This window comes from Amphiura filiformis, chromosome 7 (assembly GCF_039555335.1).
Source record: "Amphiura filiformis chromosome 7, Afil_fr2py, whole genome shotgun sequence".
NCBI lineage: Eukaryota > Metazoa > Echinodermata > Ophiuroidea > Amphilepidida > Amphiuridae > Amphiura > Amphiura filiformis.
In genome coordinates this window covers 8,251,900-8,266,325 of record NC_092634.1, presented here as the reverse complement: position 1 = coordinate 8,266,325, position 14,426 = coordinate 8,251,900, and the positions used below count along the sequence as shown (strand labels likewise).

The 14,426-nt window shown below is 36.3% G+C and overlaps 1 protein-coding gene across 1 annotated transcript in view; it reads left to right on the top strand.

The window, feature by feature from the left end:
* The window catches only part of LOC140157609 (midasin-like), a 153,986-nt gene that overhangs the window by 116,290 nt on the left and 23,270 nt on the right, over positions 1-14,426 (top strand). The window contains exons 71-78 of the mRNA XM_072180849.1: positions 310-475; positions 8,981-9,127; positions 10,571-10,685; positions 11,558-11,666; positions 11,959-12,074; positions 12,876-13,182; positions 13,637-13,728; positions 14,121-14,320. Coding sequence (XP_072036950.1) covers positions 310-475; positions 8,981-9,127; positions 10,571-10,685; positions 11,558-11,666; positions 11,959-12,074; positions 12,876-13,182; positions 13,637-13,728; positions 14,121-14,320 — 1,252 coding nt within the window. The remainder of the gene's footprint in view (positions 1-309; positions 476-8,980; positions 9,128-10,570; positions 10,686-11,557; positions 11,667-11,958; positions 12,075-12,875; positions 13,183-13,636; positions 13,729-14,120; positions 14,321-14,426) is intronic.

Sequence of the window (14,426 nt, the reverse complement as noted above, 5' to 3'; positions counted from 1 at the left end):
AAAGTGGCTCAACTTACCCCACTCTCCCCTACTGGATATTATACCGTTTCCCTGGGGACATGGCAGTGGCGGCTATTTTGCTGAAGTGTCTGTCCAGTCCGGGTCGGGTCAGGTTATTTTTTCTGGGACCCGGACTGGACAGACAAATCACACATTAATATAAGGCTTTAATTCAGATTCCAGAAAATACAAAACTACATTATTTGGAATAAAAACAAATAGCTCTTTTGAAATCCTTTAGCTCAACCTAATAGGGAATACAGGCTAAAAAACATGTCTTTACATTTCATTATCTTTATACTCTTGTAGGTGTTTTTAGAAGAGCAGCTACCAACTTCAATCATCGAGCAGACCAGTGTCAAGTCACTCCAAGAGAGATTACCCATTCTTGTTCCCAGGATGACTAAACTCTGTCAAGTCATATTCAACAAGGCAACATTTCCTAAACTCACACAGATCATAGAAGAATTCACTGGTAAGATGCTTGTATGTTTGTTTGTATGTGTGTATGTGCACTCGTTTTTTCCTATTCAAGTGGGGGACATGAATGAGACTTATTTGCCTGTTATTGGGGACATAAGAAAATGAACACATACTCACAAAGTTCATAATTTTAGAGCCAAGTATGCCAGAGATGTAGGAATACCAACATCAGCAACCATAGGTACTGAGCAAGTTAGACTTGGTAATAACTAATTTTTCCAATTTTGGTCTGAAGTATCAGAGCATGTCACATATACCCTAAAGATTTGCCTAATATGGGCTCCCTTGACGTAACTGAAATTTGAGGCACAAACTAAAAGTGACCTCCCATAAAAATCTCACCAGTAGATAAGGGCACACTCCATTAATTCTTGTTGGGATTTTCAGAGAAGGGAGCTCTCTATTTGTACATGAAATTTATCCCAAGGCAAAGGAGCCCAGTTGCGCCATTAGGCGAACCTTTACGGTATGGTACTTGTAATCAGACTTGGTCAATGATGAAGACATCAATGTGAACCAAATTATGTGATTTTCTTGGAATCACAATCAATAATAATAAAAAAGAATAAGAATGTTGAAAACAATAGTACTCAATAATAGTTATATTTATATAATCTTCTTTAAGGGTATACAACGTATTGTTGGTCGTAGCGGCCAAAATATTGATTTTCATTATTTAAATCAATATATTATTGAAAAATAACACTTTGATGTTTTGCAAAATTCATTCGACAAACCATATAGTTTGAAAACGTGCTTGATTTATTGTTGTTAATGAGTTATGTACATTTTACAAAAGTGTTGCTGTTTCAGCTCTCTCATACAGCATAACACAAGAACCACAGGACCTACAAAAGTATATCTGTGAATTCTTCCACAAGCTAGTAATGAAATGATCAATGCAATTTTGGCCAAAACTCACTACCATTCGCAAAATGATGTGAACTACCAAATCACAACAGTTTAAAATAGTTGCTAACCTTAAGCAGACTAGCCCTGCATGTTTAGTATCATTTACTGATCTCCAAGAAGGCCCTGTATAATACAAAATGTATAATCTTGTTATCTGTACCACACAAAACTTAACACAGCCTAAAAACTTATAAATCTTACATACTACATGTATATTTTTGGTCAGGGTCCAAGTTTTGGAGATTTGGAGTAAAGTTTGGCGATAGACCTATCAAATGTAATGTTGTGTTGGACCTAGTCCTTGAATACGGCACAAGCTCCAAGTCAGCAAAAACATCGAAATATTTTGGGTCTTTGGGGGGAAATGTATATCTTCAATACAAAATGCCAACATTTTCAAATGATGGTTGGCTTTTCCTCCCAGCTACATACACTCTAAGTACATATCATTAAATTTATAAAGTTTACTTCGAGGACTGTTAAATGTCAAAAATATCAATTTTTAATAATTACCATTAAATTTGTACTAAATCGCAAATTTCAAAATTATTTGATATCAGAAGGACATTCCTTGTATTTAGAATGCAATTTGGTGTGTCTGATGTGCTCTCAGGTCCCACAAAACATACTGTGCAAACGTTGCTATCCCAGCCCTTAACTTACAGCAAATCTTAAAAACTCTATGTAACCTGACACACAATAATCCGAGGGGTTAGTGCAAGGATGTCCTATCTGCGATATATTGCAGATGGGGACTTTAATACACCTAAATACATAAAACACATTATTAAGAAGAAACCAACAAGAGACAATGCAGGTTTTGATCCGTGGGGACTAAAGGTTGCAAATTTTAAATTGAGATAATGGCAAAAATATGGAGTAAAAAACAATAAAATACATAAGAAAATGCACATTTCAAAACCTCATAACTTCAGAACCAAGTATGCTAGAACTTTGGTGTTTTCAGTATATGATAGCCTAATGTTACTACAAGGTAATAATTATAGTAACTTAATTTTCTAAAATGCATCCTTTGGCCCCCATGGAGCAGATTGTGTCACATATATGAGAAAATTTATTAACACAAGTCTCCATATGTATATATATGACAGCCAGTGAAAATATTCACTGACCATCCAGGATTTGAACCTGGGACCTTTGGATCACCAGACCGATGCTCTACCAACTGAGCTAATGAGTCAGATGAAGAAGTAATAGTGATGTTATTATCAATAGGCCTTCAGTTCAATACCATACAATTATAATATGTGACATGATCAAGGGGAATGAGTCACAAGTTGGCCCTGGTCGAAAATGAGTTTTACACATGTTTCTAAATAGGACATTTAGAGCTTTCAGAAACTGAAAACCCCATGTTGATACGACTTTTCTTTGTGAAGTTATGTCAATTTATCAATCGCTGAAAACAATATAAAACAAAAGAATTTTAACACTTTCTTTGCCAATATCTCAAAATCAATATTAGCGACATCCTACTCATTTCCCTTGATCATGTCACATATACTTTGCACTGAATTTTTATCAACATAGAAATTCAGTGATTTATCCAGTTTTGTGTCCAATAAATTATGTACAAAAAGAAAACTATGGTGCACCTGACTTTCTTGCACTCAGCCAGTAGTATCTTCACACACACTGTCAGCATCTTAGATTCACATAGTGGTAGTATATTTAGTACTGATCTTGTGAATTCCCTACGATCTTCTGATTGCCCTGAGTGGAATGTTTTCTTGCCTCTTTCTTTGACCTCGGCTCAAAATAAATGAAACCAAAGTATATAGGAATGGATTAATGGAGGAATTGATTGGTAAGACAAATGTTGCTATCCAGACATAGGCAACTGGGTCAACTTCTACTGCCCCAGCTTGGACTAGAATACACAATATGCCTATTGAAATCCAACAACAAAAATCAGTAAAGACTATGAGAAAACACTTCATAGCCATTCTGATTTCTTCATCTGTATTGGGGGAACGACCAGCTTTTTGAGCTGTTTGCCTGGCAGAAATGAAAATAGCTAGATAACAGAAACCCACAACAAAAAAACATACCAAATTAAGGACTGTGAACACAGCAATGGAAAAATACATAGCTGCCCTACTGCCAGTGTACACAACATGGGAATCAGTTGTTATTATAAGATCTCCCCATCCACTGTATTGACTATCTGATGTTTCATTTGTACTCTGAGAATGATATCTTGATATTGGCAACCCTACACAAATTTCAGAAACTGCGTAAATATCCAAATTGCCTTGTGACAATGCAAATGTTGCTATGCTTATGCCTAATGCTACAAACCACAGCAGGGCAACCATAACACGTGAAAGTTTTGTACTTATTTGATACCTGAATGTGTACTTCACCCCCAGAAACCTATCAATGGTGATCAGTGTTATAAAGAAAGCTGATGCCTCACTGGATAATACAGACAAGGCACCAGCTATTCTACACAACATACTAGATCTCCAAGATTCAGAAAATGATGGAAAATAATGTGTGTAATAAATGTCTGCTGAAACTAATATGATCAGATATATACCCATACACAAATCAGATATTGACAGGTTTGTGATCAGCAAGGATTGGACCTTATTACTTCGATGTTTATGCTTGTATTTAATGTACAAGACCAATATATTTCCAATCAAAGAGAGAGCACCTACAAACCATACAGCTATGCGAAGACCATTATATGGCAACAAACGTTTGCATGTCAGGAATGGGGATGGAGCTTTGTTACATATGCAGTTAGCTGATGTAAAACAACAGATAGAAGGGTCACTTACAATTAAATCTACAGTTTCATTCAACCCTGAAAATGTATTGGGCTCAAACCACAAAACTGGATTGTCAGTCAAGTCAATTCTTTCTGTACGGAGACAATGAATAAACAGTTCAGTAGGAATGTGAACCAAGTTATTTACTGACAGGTCCAAATGTAACAGCTGGCTCAGGTTGTGAAAAATATCTTGTGGAAGGAACTGCAATTGGTTGTGATCAATATCAAGATATCTGAGTTCAGTTTGATTTTGAAATGTGCCAGAATGTAATGTGGAAAGGTTATTGTGTGACAATGATAGACGGAAATCGTCCAAGGCATATGTGTTATTTACAACATAAATGGTCAATTTGTTGCAGAATTCACCGAATACTCCAGCAGGTATCTCAGTAAGGTGATTGTTTGAAATGTTCAATCCATACAAGCTTGGCAGTTTGCTGAATATGCCAGGTACTATCTCAGTTATGTGATTGTCTGAAAGGTCCAATGCTACTAAGCTTATCAGGTTGCTGAATGCACCAGGTATTAGCTCAGTTAGGTGGTTGTTTGAAAGGTCTAAGGCTTTCATGCTTGTCAAGCTGCTGAAAACACCAGGTACTATCTCTCTAAGGTGATTGTTTGAAAGGTATAACACGATCAGGAATGTCAATTCACTGAACACACCAGGCAGTATGTCAGTAAGAAGGTTTTTTGAAAGGATTAAGAGGTTCAAGTTTATCAAGTTCCTGAATACATCAGGCTTTATGTCAGTTAGATGATTGTTTGAAAGGGATAAACTTTTTAAGCTTGTCAGGTTGCTGAATATACCAGGCACTATGTCATTAAGGTAATTGTTTGAAAGGTGTAACTCTATCAAGCTTGTCAGGTTGCTGAATACATCAGGCTTTATGTCAGTAAGGTAATTGTTTAAAAGGTATAATGCTTTTAAGCTTGTCAGGTTGCTGAATATACCAGGCACTATGTCAGTCAAATTATTGTTTGAAATGTATAACATCTCTAAGCTTGTCAATCCACTGAATACACCAGGGACTATGTCATTAAGATTATTGTTTGAAAGGACTAACCATTTCAAGCTTGTCAATCCACTGAATGATAACACTATGCCAGTCAGATGATTGTTTGAAAGGGACAACCACTCCAAGCTTGTCAGGTCGCTGAACATACCGGGCACTATCTTAGTAAGATCGTTGTCTTGTAGGAATAGGAACCTCAGAATGGTTAACCCATCAAAAGCTCCTTGCTGAATGTACTGGAGGCTGGTATTGTCTAGATGTAATCCATCTAATATATCAGCAAATATAGAGAATGTTTTTGGTTCGACACCATGCAATGTGGAATCAGCCCAGCTCAGATACCTCACATCAGATGGGTATGGGATTATAGTCTCAGCTATGTCTCCATTAGTACAGTTGTTTGATACTGTATAGTTACCAAGGATACAGGTGCAGTCTATGGGACAGCGGATATGACATTTTGTACCATTACCACCTGATGTATAGAATTTATAACTATACCACCAGTTGGTAATATCCTCCTCTTCACATGTTATGGACATGTGCTCTGGATGATCATCTGCAGCGGTTTTGTTATAAATTGCCATAACAAGCAGCAGCACTATCAATACTGAAATATTGCAATAACCATGCCAAGCCATGATAATAGTGAAAGGTGGCCAAAGTTGCTCTTATAAAATAGTTATCTTTCAATATGTTGCTATTTATCACACATTTATCACTGATCCTAAAACTGGTTGCAATGGAACAAATGTTGGCATCCAGTACATATAGTAATCAGTATTATCTGCCTATGTTTGAGGGTTGAAGTAACAAGTCATTCCACACCAGCAACTTGGGTCTGTTTATAAATCATACATAATATGCATATCCACTATATAACGACTGCACAGTCTGTTCTTTAGCATAAGTGAGGGAAGATGCGCCTAGGAGAAATGCAACACGTAGTGTGATTATATTTTATCTTATACATCAAAGGGACAGTGTATTGGGCTGTTCCATTTAAAATCCACACTACCCCTGTGGAAGATTTTTGAATTATCTTCCACAGGGGGAATGTGAATTTCAAATGGAATTAGCACATTATCCAACTCTATTTGAAACTCACCCTCCCTGTGTGGAAGATTCATGTTGAATCTTTCCTCAGAGGGTGTATGAAATTCAAATGGAGCTATGTAATTTGTTCATTCCATTTGAAATTCATACTCCCCCTGTATGAATTTTAAATGGAATAGCCGATTCCCACAAGGTATTATGCTGTTTTTGTCCTAGGATTAGAAGAAACAAAAAGAGTATTTAATTTCCGCTCTGTAATCATTAGAGCAGAAATGGGTATGAAATTAATCCCTTGTTTATGTGATATAATTACTTTGAGCGTGTAATGATACACGTAACAACAATATCAAAGCGGAAACTAAAAACAAGTTTCGTCTTGGGTATTCCCTATGCTTATGGTTCTTGATTATGTTACATGTAGCACTCGTATCAATGGTGAAACTATATACAAGAGCTGTCATGGGAAGGTATTAGGTGATAATTTATTGCCATTGACCTTTTAAATCTGCACGAAAGCAATGGGCTATTCCAGTTGAAATTCACATACCTCCTATGGAAGACATTACCTTAATATCCCACACAGGGGGTATAGCTTTCAAATCGAGTCACCCTTTTAGGTAGCCCTATTTGAAATTCACACTCCCTCTGTGGAAGATTCAGAACATGTCTTCCATAGGGGGAGTATGGGTTTCAGCTGGAATAGCCTAGTAGCAGCATGAAAAGGACATGCAGAGATAGTTGGTAGAAACAACTTTGCCTTACTGCTACACTGAAAAGTTTTTCAAGATAATTTCTCATAGAGAGACATTTTCATCTGTAACCTGATTTGCAACTGATTTTACCATATATACAGGGTGGCCCCAGAATTAGTCAACTATCATAGTTCAAAATCGCGACTACCGCTAATAGTGACAATTAACAGGGGCCGACCTAAAAAACTGCAGTGTACTTTTTAATATTAATACAGTAAGCCAAAAAATTAAGGTACCACTTATGTTCATCCCTTGTATATCCTAAACAAAGACAGATATGTCATAATTGGAACTAGCCGCCAATAGCTGCATCTTTTAGCTCAAATTTAAGACCTCATTTGTTGAAATTGTTCTAAAAAATAAAAACATGACAATCCAAAAACCCAAGAAAGATGCCAATTTAAAAGTTGCAGTTTTCTCCATTGCGTGCCCTATTGATTTGTACGCAAAGAGTTCGCGAACAAGAGAACTAGCGCCGTGCTTCCATTGATTAGCACGTTAAAACTAGCACAAAAGTGCAACTTTTGATTTTGTTTCTTCATTAAGTTTTAGATCACTGTTTCTTTAATTATCAACTAATTTCAACAAATAAGGTCTTAAATCAGAGCTAAAGAGTACAGGTATTGGCTGCTTGTTTTAATTTTGACATATTTGTCTTTATTTAGGATATACAGGGGTAAACATAACTGGTACCTTAATTTTTTGGCTTACTGTATCTTAAATAGGAAATGAGTCAAGGAAGCCAATAATTGCATTTATATTCCCCCTGAGAAAAATCATGCACATGGGGTGGAAATTACACCACTTATATCAGGTTTAAGTAGCATGTAAGAGCTGGTAAAAAAATAATTTTTGGATCCAATGATTTTTCATAAAATGTGCTTTCTTTTGTAAAAAAAAAAAATGTTGCTGCAACTTTCATTTGGTATTCCATGTTAAATTATTAAGTAAAAAATAATGGACATTCTAAAAATTCCAGAGTGACCACCCCACCAAATATGTGACTATGCCTTTAAGTTGACTAATAAATCTTGCAACCCTGGATATACCATGCATCATGACACACAAGCACTGGAGTCCAGTGATTGATTGAACTAATTTCACTGCTAAGGCAGTGTGTAGTATTATGTTAAATTATAGTAACTTTAAAGCTGAAGAAGAAACCCTACCAATAACACAAGCAACCCATCATAAGGCCCAAAAAAATTGTTTGGTTGTACTTCACCGACCGACCCGATGTTTGAGGCCAACCCAATTTTGTTTTGTTTTTACAAAAATTGAAAAAAAAAAAAGAAGTTATGCCCTAAATTGCTTTTTATTCAAGGTTGGAAACCAGAGAACTACTGCTTCTAAAAAGATTTGCTTTTTATTTTCTAAGTTGGATAAAATTGTACATTTTGATTTCTTTTGCTTTTATTGAACAGCCATTGAATAATTAAGTATGCATTGCTAGCTGGGTGTTTTTTTTACGTTTAAAGGGCCAATTTTTTTTACTGTTTAACCCTAAACGGAAATCGACTTAATTCACACATGCATTCATGTTGCTCTGCAACACCATGTAACAACATTAAAACATTGTTTTTAACTTGCTTTGCCTCTTTTGCTTCCACAAGGCAAAAAAAAAATCGACCAACTGACCGTACCTTTTTGGACCAGTTGTAGTATAACCAAACAATTTTTTTTGGCCTTACATTGATACACTAGTTGTCAGAAACCCCATTTACAGATGATAAAGAAAAGGTGTATGAAAAAATAATAAATAGTTGTTTATATCTTATTTGTCACATAAAATAACTATTTTGCATCAGATATCAATGTGTGAGATGTCAGTTTAGAGCTAACAAAGTAGTCATGAAATCTAAATTTACAGTTTTTAAGGCAACTGCTTATGTTTTGATACGACTGGTCACGAAAAAATGAAATAAATCAAATTTGACATATTTTTATTTTTCCCATCATAGGTGAGGTGATCTCAGCTGTGAAAGATCTTCAAGGTCTTGATGTTACCAAAGATGCTGAGAAAGAAAAACAACTCAAGGAAGCCAAGAATATTCAACTGAGAAAAAGGAAAGCCCTGTCTGATCTCTTCAAGTACTTGGTGCTGATAGGTGAGATGTAGTATAACTTTGAGGAAGAAGGCCCTATCTGCAATAGCTGCCCTTAAGTTGTTTCACAATTTATTTACATCTTAAAATATGACATATGGCAGCTATTCAGTTGATACGGCCACCTTGCCCTAAGCCCTTGACTTGTCCAAGTTTGTCAGTTCGCAGCATACATCTTATTCTATCTCAGATGATTATTGGAAATGTATAACATTCTTAAAGCAATATTGAAGAAAATGTCCTCAATTGTATTAGTATTTTTACATGATTGTATTATACTTTAATGATAAACTACAAGATCCTGTGAAAAAGAAGGCTTTAAGACCAAAATTGAGATCGCTTACAGGTGAATGAGTTCTGTGAATTATGAAAATACACAGTCAGTAATTCAAACTTGAAATGCTACTTGAAACTGAGCCAATGGAGGTTGTGGAAAAGAGAAGTAACATGATTCTATTTGTGAGATTTAAAAGCCAGTTTGGGCTTGGTTCTGAATCCATGGGAAAATTTACTACTTGGAAAATATGATTGTTTGTAGCAGTCTTTGTTGCAGGTAATTACTTTGTAAGCTTCAGAGTGGGTGTGCCGTGATTGACGTGGGTTTGGCTGTAGTAAGTCTTCGACTGGCAGGGCCAGGATGCCAGGGCCAGGATGCCCTGTCTTGCTTTGTGTAGAATTGTTACTCTGTTGGCAGTTCTCCTGTTCTCCATAGTGTCCCAGTCTAAGTCTTTGACATGTTTTGTGAAGAAGTTATATCAAGTTTATCAGAAGAAGTTTGACATGTTTATCAGAATAAGTTATATCAACTTAAAGAAGTCAAAAACATTCAACTGAGAAAAAGGAAAGCACTGGCTAATCTCCGCGCCTTTGGAACTCTCTGCCCATTCACATCCGCCAACTCCCTTACATCCATAGATTCAAAAAATCGCTCAAAACCCACCTTTTTCCAATATGTTAATTTTCTACTTGCCTCTTGATAGTGAGTTTGTCACCTGTTTTTATATGTTTTTAGCAGGTGTATATTTAATTTGTAGCTTAACAGTGTATGCAATGTTTTTAGTATGTGTAATGTAAGTTGTAATAAATTTAAGATGTAATTTTTAAAGTCTCTTTGTACAGCGCCTTGATCTCTTTGATAAGGCGCTTCATAAATGCTGTCTAATAATAATAATAACTTAAAAGTGCATTGGCAGAATCAAGATGGGATGTTGCAAAGGCTCTAATTACAGTATAACATATTGATTGGTCTATGTACATTCTTATCTATGATATTGAATGATATTTTATAGTATAATGTGGCAAAACTAAACTTCATGTCATTTTTTAAAATTATTTATTTATCTTTACAGCTTTATCAAAATAACAACATAATTTGTCCTAAATTTTGATACAGGAGATTTGTTTAAAACTAACAGCCAAACTAATATTGTTTGTTCATTATTCCAGGTCTTTCCTACAGAAAAGGATTGAATGTATCCAGACAAGGAGACAGAGAAGAATGGATTCATCTACCTCCTATTGACTTGCAGGTGGCACTACGGGATGCTACAAAGAATTCCAGGTGAGAGCCTGTTTAATATCAATAACCCTAACTCTATAAAATCTTACAAAGCGAAACCACCACATAATCACCCTAACTCATATATAATCTCGCTTTTGCTGGCCAGGCCAGCGAAACCCCGTGGCATCCAGTCGCCGATGGACACGTGAGGGGTCTTGGGGTCGAAACCCGGGGGAAAACTCTGACTTCTTTGTTCATCTTCTCTCCTTTTTCATTCTTTCTTTCCTTTCCAATAGCCAAGAACCACTTTGAGCATCGGGGATAATGCTAAATTGACAGTTTCTAGTTGGTATGGTAGATGACAAAGGATTCAGTCTGCAATATGTCGATCATGCCCAATGTATAATTTATTGAGCCCCCAAAAACCATTATTGTGAGTAACATATTGTCATGGTTACTCCATTAGCAGACAGCTATAAACTGTCAGTGTCTGCATCCGTTTGTGGTCTACTGACAACAGAAGGCGACATTCCATTGTAAAGTTGAGTTTGCCTTACACTGGTTTCATACGTTCTGCCACTTGCTGCTGAGCATACGTCAGAGCGGCACCGCTCCGAGTTGACCTGAATTCAACTCGCAGCAGTGCTACGTGTGGTGGAGTGATCGATATATCGGCTTGCGACCGGCTTGCCGCTGGTCACCGCTAGCGTTTCTGGTGTGACTGCGCAGTGAAGTAAAATCATCTTCAGAGCGGCAAATTAAAGCGGCAAGCAGCAGGAAAGTATGAAACCAGCATTAGTCACTAACCATTTTTATAGAATTGAGTAAGTCACTCCATGGTTTATAGTTAAGTGGGATTAGTCCATATTCAGTGTTCAAGTACATCTCTTCCTCTTTTAGTAAACACAACAAGCATTTCTTTTTTGTCATAGTTTTGATGTGTCTAGTGTTGCCATGGAATGGGAGAGTTGCCAGAAATACTTCTTAAGATCAGTAGCAAGAAGAGCTTGTTTGGTGACCGTCATAGCTAACCCATCAAAGGTAAGTAGTGTCTATCTTTCTTAATCAACCAATGTGTTTATTTGGTTTTATTGATCATTAGAATATTATGTTTTTTAAGACCTTAAAAATGTACTTCTTATGATTTGAAAAATACCCAGTTGACACTGGGGAAAATTCAATAAAGTCACTATATTCAGCTGAAACTTTTAAAAATCTTTGAAGTAGAGGTGAAAAACAACCACCTGCATGGACGGCATACTGATAAAGGACCGTGATGAAAACTATTATTACACTTGCATGTTTTAAAACACCAATGTTTGAATTATTTCAGGAACTTGGTTTAGGTAACATTGATCGTTGCCGTGGTTTCACAGAGCATCTGATGCAGATGGCAAATGAACAGAGGAAAATGCTTGCTAATATCACCGATGGTTTCACACAACTACAGTAAGTAAATGGTCACAATTATTAAAGGCCCATTCAGTGATCCTGGCGAAAGTGTAAAACTTGTGTATAAATTGCTTAAAAGTGACGGATAAATCATGTATTTTTGACATGAAAAATTTGGCCCAAAAAATTAGAAAAACAACAGTAGAAACCCCATTCAAATACATGTAGCTAATTTCTCTACTTAAGTTTAGATATTACATTTTCATGTAAAATGTCTTACTTTGTCTTTAATATACAGCTTTTGACTTAACTGCTAGCAGACTATGTTTAATAGTATATCTATGCTATCAAAAAAGGTGCAAAAACTAAATTTGTATGATTTCTATCATTTTTTGAATGAGCAAATCACTAAATAGGCCTTTAAAGTTCAAGCTCAAATTTCTGTGATGTTCAAATAATTACAAAATAGTAACCACAAAAACTCTTAGAATCAGGATTGGATTCAATAATTTGTTGTACAAATAACCTGCATGTAATCACATCACATATCTTGTTTGCTTGCCATGCACTCAAATGTATAAACCTTACATGTATGTACCTCTAATTTGGTAGTAATGTAACTGGTCGCAATATTGAATGCGCACATTATCCTAATTCCACAGAGCATATACACACGCACAAGGGTGAAGTTTGTCAACATGCTTAAAGCTCAATTGTGTAAAAGCACTGATGGCATTACCAAACTTGAGGTGATCTAAGGTATAGTCTTGCCATTCTGCAGCGTGTATGCTAAAGACATTATTTAAGAGCTCTAAAGCAAACCCAATTTTTACTAAATACATATAATTTTCTTGATAGGGCAAATGTTCAACAGCTGGAACAGCTTCATAGCACCCCTGTAGCTGATTCCCAATCTCCAAGAGCTCCACAGGATACCAGCCAGTGGCTAACTACCATTAAAGAACTTGCTGACCAGTCTTGGGAAACCATCCATCAGTACTTACTCTTACTGGAGTGTTGCCAACAGGGTACCAGCCAAGAGGGATCAGGCACTACATTAGAGGATAGGAAACTGTTGACACCGGTTCCAAGTGATTTGCTTGCTCCTTTGGACAAATCAACTAAAGGAGATGATTTGTGGAGAAATTTGGTTGATAAATTAAAGGTAAAGCTTGAACATGTTGAACAACATAAAGCTGTATCAAAATTATACAGAGTTCCAGTAAGCGCTGTAATCATTAATGTGTACCCCATGATGCATATTTACAACATGGCTGTACAAGACAGAGAAAAATCCTGCTGTAAAACTTGGATTTACTGTTTAGCTTTACACACACAAATGGTTACTGTGAGGAAGTAAATGCCAATGATGGAGCAGAAGCTTGAACCCTTCATCTTCCCAGAATATTCTTAAGCAAAAAGTACTATTAAACCATTTTCCTTCCTGATGTGGCAGTGGCGTCAGTGCGCATAGGTGCTTGCCTATGCTTGAAACAGCTGCCTCATGAAGGGTAGAAAATGCTTTAGTACAATTATTGCAGTCACCTAAAACTAATATATATCTCATCCAGAACTTATTTTTATGTTTATTACTGTGTCATTTTGTATTTGATTTTCAGAGCTGCCAAGATAAGATTAGAAATATCAAGACAACGTTGGATCAACGCATCAGAGAATTAAGAACAGCAAACATTCAAATTATATCTCTATGGTAAGGACAATGTATCCCTGGTGTAATCATATTAATTACAATTAGGTGAACACTCCAGTTAGCAAGTGCTATAAATCCTTCCTATGACAACTACACTGTTTATCAGAGAACTTCAGCACTTTTTTGCCAGTGTAGACATACTGCGTGAACACTGATGAAGTGGGCTCCTGGTTAGCTGATTGAAGCTCATCTTGAAACATGGCACCTGTTTCACTGAACAAGCCACATGCCATAACATAACTATTGTTTTATCAACGTAATACAAACAGGACATGCACGAAAGCAAGTGCCTAGGTTTTTTGTCTTATGTCAGTTGTCAATCAGAAAATTGACCGGGTTATTTATCTAGTCATGATTTATATTTATTTTTCATTCCCTTATCATGTTTGCAGGAGTGATATTACCCTTATAGAAGAAGCAGTGAATGGTCTAGGTGCAGTAGAAGAGACCTGCATCAGTCTTGTGTCTGCATACACAGTGACTGCTACATGTCATGTATCAGAGACTGCAACTGCTGCCAGGGAACTAAAGGACAAGACAAGCAACACTAGGGACATGTTCAGAGAGTGGCGTGCAGGACTCAGCAAAACAGGTAAAGTGAATCCAGACCAATTTTACATACTATAAAATAAGTTAATATTGCAAGAAATTTATTTTTTGCATTTCTTGAAGATTGCAAAACAAAGTAAAATAATAAT